We start from the raw sequence: 6473 nt of genomic DNA, 5'->3' as shown, positions 1-6473 counted from the left end.
CACGACTCATAACAATTATTTGTTTTTCCTAATATTTTACCAATTTTCTTCACTTTATTTGTTTTTTAATCAAAGTTTATAATTTATTTATAACTCTTTTAAGTAATGCTTTTGTTTTAGTTGCCTTTGGAATTAGCTTTAAGTATGAAAAAAATAGAATTTTATTTATGTAGAATTTATACAAATTGTCATTAAAAATAACAAAAAACCGGTATTTAAAATGATAATAATTCGACATATCAATAACCAATACATAATAGCAGATGTCAATTAATGTTGGTAATTTTTATATTATTACTAAACTTGACAAATTATTCCAATTTGGCAATAATACCGTGCGATCAAAAAAAAACTAGAATAGGCGGTGTTCAAAGTCTTTCAGATGGCAATCCTGATTTTTGACATCAAATGCGGAAAGTGTGCGTTTTATTCATTTTGATTGAAATAATGTTCACTTTAGAGTAGAAAATTTTTATTGTTGGTTATTACAAAAATACTGTACAAGACGAAAACGGTGAATGGTCATTTTCACTTTCAGTTTATGTGGAAAATTTACAGCCCAGATTCCGAGCCAACGTGTTGGCAACTGCAGAATATCAATCGTCGCCTACTCTAATTTATAACTTTTTTGATCGCACGATAATACCATTGCGGACACGGAATTTTGGACGATTTGAACAGTTTCAAAGACGCTAATCACTTGTTACATGAGTTTAAGTTAAACGTTGATTGGTGATTTTGCGGTTATAGCAAACAACGCAATATACATTATATCAATATATATTATTGATTGTTTAGTTATTAGTTTAGGACAGAATAAAATGAAACTATCCGGCTTTTGTTTAATAAACTATTGAAATTATTTGATGTTAAAAACCACCGCAATATACATTACACAAAAAGAGGCAATATCAAAATACACTAGGCGCCAAACTTGACCGTAAAACTAAAATTTTGCGATTTTTCACATTGTACGATTTTTTGTTTACCTTAAAGAACAAACTTTGCAGAACATTGTATTTAAATCAATAACATTTCTAGTTTTATTTTGTAAATGTTGTACCTAAAAGACCAAAGCACTGTTTTTTTTACTTTTTTTATACTGAGCTGAATTTGCAACAAAAACAAAATTAAGTTTTTACTTATTTCATATTATTGTTCGTGCTTTTCTGAATGAGGACCAATTTATTTCAAAATTTTATTTTCTGGTGCTCCAGAGATACAAAGCATTGAGAAAAACGTTGCTTTTCTAATGTTACTAAATATTCGTTCAGAAAGTAGGCTACATAAAAAGATAGTTAAACACAAAAAATCTGAAAAAATCTGAAAAACTAGAAATTTCAAAGGATTATAACAAATAAAACTGTTAATTATTGGAAGCTTCCATGCGGCTATTTTCACGTTTTGGCATATTTAGCCTACTTAATACGAACATTCATTAAAATCGGAAAATAATGCTTTTTTTTGAAGGTTTGATATCTCTCATGTCTCAAGATTTAAAATTATGAAAAATGTTGTACATTATTCAAAAAAAATGGGCAATAATCTGAAATCAGTAAAAACTTAAGTTGTCTCTGTCACACACCACAGCTCAGTATAAAAATAAGTAAAAAAAGAGTGCTATGGTTTTTTGAGTATCACATTTAGAAGGCAAAACTAAAAATGTTATTGAATTCAATTACAATAATCTATAAAGTTTTTTCTTTAAGCCAAACAAAAATTCGTTGAAATCCGACAAAGAATAACAAAAATATTGCAATGTGAAAAAATCGCAAAATTTTAGTTGTCCGGTTAATTTTGGCGGCCAGAGTAGTTGACCATGTTATTTACAAAGTAACTAGAATTTACAATAAAACAGTATCCAATTGATTTAAATATATCTAATTATTATTAGTATTACTCACCACTCAATTTGAAGGGCAAGCTGCCTGACAAAGGATCAGGAGCGAAGGTCCTTGGCCCGAACGGAAAATGGTGAAACCCTTGCTGTCTCGTCTTTGACCTGGGCTCCCTCGGCCCATCCACCGTCACTTTGATCGCTTTATTATAAGTCGCGATTTGAGGTGGCGTCGTTGACACGATAATCGACAGCGTGAAACTCTTTCCTGGAACAAAACAACGCAACTTTGTGAAAAAAAAAGTACACACCATCGTGTGACACCCTAAACAACCGGTCATAAACGCAAACGACGCGAGAAATCGACGAATTATGCAAAAGACGGGCGCCAGAAAGTCGCCTCCAACGAGATATGGCCTAATTCGACGCCCGCAACAGTTTGAACAAATTCGATTCTGATGGGCGATCGCCGAAAGGTGCGTTTGACGCTTTTGACAAATGTTCGAGATCGAGACCAAATTCGAATTTAAAAAGGACGGGTTTTGCGAGAATGAGAAGTTTATGGGAGAATGCAAGCCGCAATTTCTCAACGCAAAAGAGAAAAAAAACATTTAATTAACAAAGTTAAACAATACGAACCCTAAACCCAAATAACCGTATTTTTTTCATAATAAATGTATTAAAAATATTTAATACTATAATTTCACTCCAAGTTTTTAAAATAATTAATAAACCAGATTTCATCAACTTTTGTTCACTGAGTTTAAATGAGTCAAAATGACATTTCAAGAAGTCAGGTTCAAAATAATTGACTTTCTGTTTTTTTTTTCATAATATTCAAAATCACGTTCATAGCACTTAATACTTTGTAACTTTTTAACTTTAAGCAATAAATTAATTTGTCACTATTTGTTTTATTTATTATTATATCAAATACCAATTTAACAAAAATAAATACCAATAAGTGTAGGACACAAATCAAACCAATTTTTTTAGCTGAAACTTAAAAACAAAAAATTTTAAACAAAAACACGTAAACATAAAAACTGAGTTAAAAGTACCCACAATAAAAAATTCTTTGAGCATTTTTTCACGAGATATAGCTCTTCAATCTTAAATTTAGTTAAAAAAAATCACCAATTTGTGTCTTATGGTTTAAAAAAACATTTAACAAACTTGCAAATTTAAGTATAAATTAAATCTAACAACATCGGATACAAAAAAGTAAGATGCCTACATGATTATTAATATGAAAATTGACAGTTCTGTTTTTTTTTTCAAAAAAAAAGCCTGAAATAAAAATCTAAATTAGCTGCAAGTTTTCTATCACCATTCGAGAGTTGGTCCGGCATTAAATCACCCTGTATAAGAATAAAAAACGCAAAATAATAATGCAAAAACATAAAAATTTTAAAAAACTATATCTATTCAAAATATTTTTAATATTAATTAAACTAATAAACTAATATTTTCTTTGTAAATTAAAGTTAACAAAAAGCGTATAATACTGTAATATGACGATTCATCAATAAAAAATGTTTTGTGATATTAAAATTTGATCTATTTAAAACACCCGAGTCAAAAAATGGTTTTCAAAAATGTTTGTTTAATTCAGTTTGTTTGATGATGGGAATTCCCTGCAGAAGTGCCAACCTAATCTCGGTTAATTCCCCGCAGCCGATGCTTGCGGCTGCAATTGAAAGCCGTAAAGGTAAGTTTATGTGTTGTGTGTAGCTTTTCCATCAAGTTTTTAATGTTTTCGTGATATAATGTTGCGGCTATCCCAAGCTCTATGTTCCCCTTGTGAAAAAAGAGCGTAAAAATACGAAATTACAAATGGAAATATTAATGGAATATTCTTAGGGAGCATTTTCTGGAGCAGATATCGCTTTACGTGCTCCGACCGTGTGAGCGAGTGCAAAAAATCGCTTTTTAAAACAAAACTTTTGAAAATAAATAATAAAAATAGAAAAATAGTAAAAATCTTTGTTATAAATTCACAGTTCGAATTTGAAAAATTAAATGTTTTTATTTGCATAATCAAACAAACAAATATAACGATAAATAATAAAAATGCGTCACCGAAACTCCGCGGTAATAAATAAAAATAAATCCGAACAAACAAAATTCCATATAAATTCGGAAAATATTTTTCAAACAGGCGTGATACATCAATCACGCGTATTACCTATAATATGGAATAAATAGGGAATGTTCTTTAATCCAACATGGCTGGCATAGTTTCATCCCGCTTTACCAGTTGGTAATGCTTGGAAATATGAATGCACTGTCGATAAATCAGGGATTACAGAGACACCAACATAATTCATAGATTAGAGATGTTCCGATCTCCAAAGCAAATAACTTAAATAGTCATGTTTACTTTGCAATGTTGGTATTTAATTAAGGTTATGCCGCCCGACGTGTTCATCGTTTCCGTACACGAATCCGAAACGTTCTTCTTTCAATTTTACAATTTTACAAATTTCTAACATTGCAGAAAATGAGCGAAAAATTTCTAATATTGACTTAATTAGGCGCGATTTCCCACACTTTAAGACGCCGTAAGAAAAAAGTTTTTAATTAGTTCCCGTCAAGAGAACCGCGAGAGTGACAGAGTGATAACGAGGGTAGGTTACTGCTCTCGTAAGAAACATCAATGTTTTTAAATACAAAATGCAGTCAAATTTATCACGCGACAAGTATTAAAAATAATACACAGTGCAGAAATAGTTATTTATTATACAAGACGATAAAATTGAATTTTATCTTTGAGAGAAAAGATAATGAAAATTGTATCGTTGTGTACAATATAAAATTTTATTCAATAATCACTAATTTTGTAGTCAATTTGGTCGATGTTTATAAATGTCAACGTAAAATTCAACAATGAAATCTAATGTCAAAGATCGTTAACAACAAACAACCGCAGATATACAACAATGGATGTATTTTTTATCATCTAGACGATAAAATTTTATTTTAAGTTAAAGAAAATAGTAGATAAAATTTAATTTTAACAAAGAGGATTGAATTAAAATTACACTACCCAACAATTTTTTTTAATGTGATTGATCTCTTGACACGTGACGTATATCAGGGTACATTAACATCCCCAATTACAAATTTACAAAGTTACAGGAAAATAGTTTTCTTTTCTTTTGTAGGCTGTTTTAACTTCCCTTATCAGGAACCAGCAGTAATCCCCCATCATAGCTAGATCCTATCTCCCTTGGTACCTCTTTTCCATCGTCAATATATCCTGAAGGAACCTTTCCCCTTGCTCGTCACTAACGGTACCCAAATTTGGGGAATTTTTTTTTAATGAGAATGGAAAAAATGAATTTTAAGTGTTTTTCGGCGATTTTGTCGAACATACTCGTAGTACTTACATATGATATCTTAAAATGCCTAACTTTAAAATCTAACGTGCTATAGAATTTTCTTTATCATTTTTGAGTTTAGCACATAGAATTGAACAAAAAATAACTGTTTTATTCTCAGTCACAAAATGCTTGTTGGCTAGTAATATTATTTTTCAAAATTGGTGGATGCGCCGGGATAATAATAATGTAATGTTTTTCTTTTTATACTAATAAAATACATTTGTTTTGAATTAATTCTGTATTAAAATCGCTTAAAATTGGATTGAAAATAGCTCAAATTGCTTTATTTTAGAAGAAAACTCTTATTAGAGAAAGTATTTGGTTGAAATACTTTGATTTAGTTTGTTCCCCAACTTAAAATTGAGCCAAATCGATTGAAAATATCACGAATTGCTCTATTTTAGCCTAAAAGTATGATTGAAGCAATTATATTTACAAAATACATTAATTTCGAATTATTTCTATAATAAAATCGAGCAAAATTTAATTGAAAATAGCTCAAATTGCTTTGTTTGAGTATAAAATTAGAATTGAAAAGATTTATTAAAACTTAAATTTCACTGACATTTTATTTTTTAGTAGTATTTTATTTTCTATTTCGATGTCACAATGAGCATTTTATGTAACTGAACACAGTTGCATATAAAATGAACTTTTGTGACACTGTTTTTTGGAGACATTTTATTGGCCATTGCTGACGTTTTTAGGTAAGAAATTGTTGCAGTTTAACGTGTTTTACCAAATTTAATGCAATTTAAGCTATATTTCAAAAAATTTCGGTACCGCATACGTCAAATGTCAAAAATTTTAACTGTCAAATATAATAATAAATTTCATTTAAAAATTGCTCAATAGAAAAAGTAGTATAAAAAACGCGTATTACAATCTCTCATTATGATACTCGTGCATTTGTAAGACAATGAGGATGTTTGTAACACTTTACTTTTTTTTAATGTACAGTTGGAGACAAAATACTTTGGTCACTTGAGTGACATTAAATTGTAAAGCATGCTTTAGAACTGTGGACCTTATTTCTAGCTACTGTCAATCATAGTTGACAAGTTGTATGTACAGTTACGAAATTAAAATTTTGGGCAGTATTTTTCTGTCACTTCAAAAAGTTTACTGTAAACTACCTTTTACTGTCATCATGATTGACATTTGACAATTAAACTTTTCTGTCGGTGACGTTATTTTTTAAGTAAAATGACATAAACATGACAAGAGTAAAAAATGAGGTTATTAATGTA

General features: G+C 29.6%; 1 protein-coding gene across 1 annotated transcript in view; it reads right to left on the bottom strand.

Annotated features, from left to right (window-relative positions):
• The window catches only part of LOC123003882 (runt-related transcription factor 3-like), a 19605-nt gene that overhangs the window by 11517 nt on the left and 1615 nt on the right, over positions 1–6473 (bottom strand). The window contains exon 2 of the mRNA XM_044396921.1: positions 1905–2105. Coding sequence (XP_044252856.1) covers positions 1905–2105 — 201 coding nt within the window. The remainder of the gene's footprint in view (positions 1–1904; positions 2106–6473) is intronic.

The sequence above is a fragment of the Tribolium madens genome, unplaced genomic scaffold (genome assembly GCF_015345945.1).
Source record: "Tribolium madens isolate multiple individuals breed KSU strain unplaced genomic scaffold, Tmad_KSU_1.1 Scaffold_1;HRSCAF=32;Tcas5.2_LG8, whole genome shotgun sequence".
Taxonomy (NCBI): domain Eukaryota; kingdom Metazoa; phylum Arthropoda; class Insecta; order Coleoptera; family Tenebrionidae; genus Tribolium; species Tribolium madens.
This window is presented reverse-complemented; position numbering and strand designations above follow the sequence as displayed.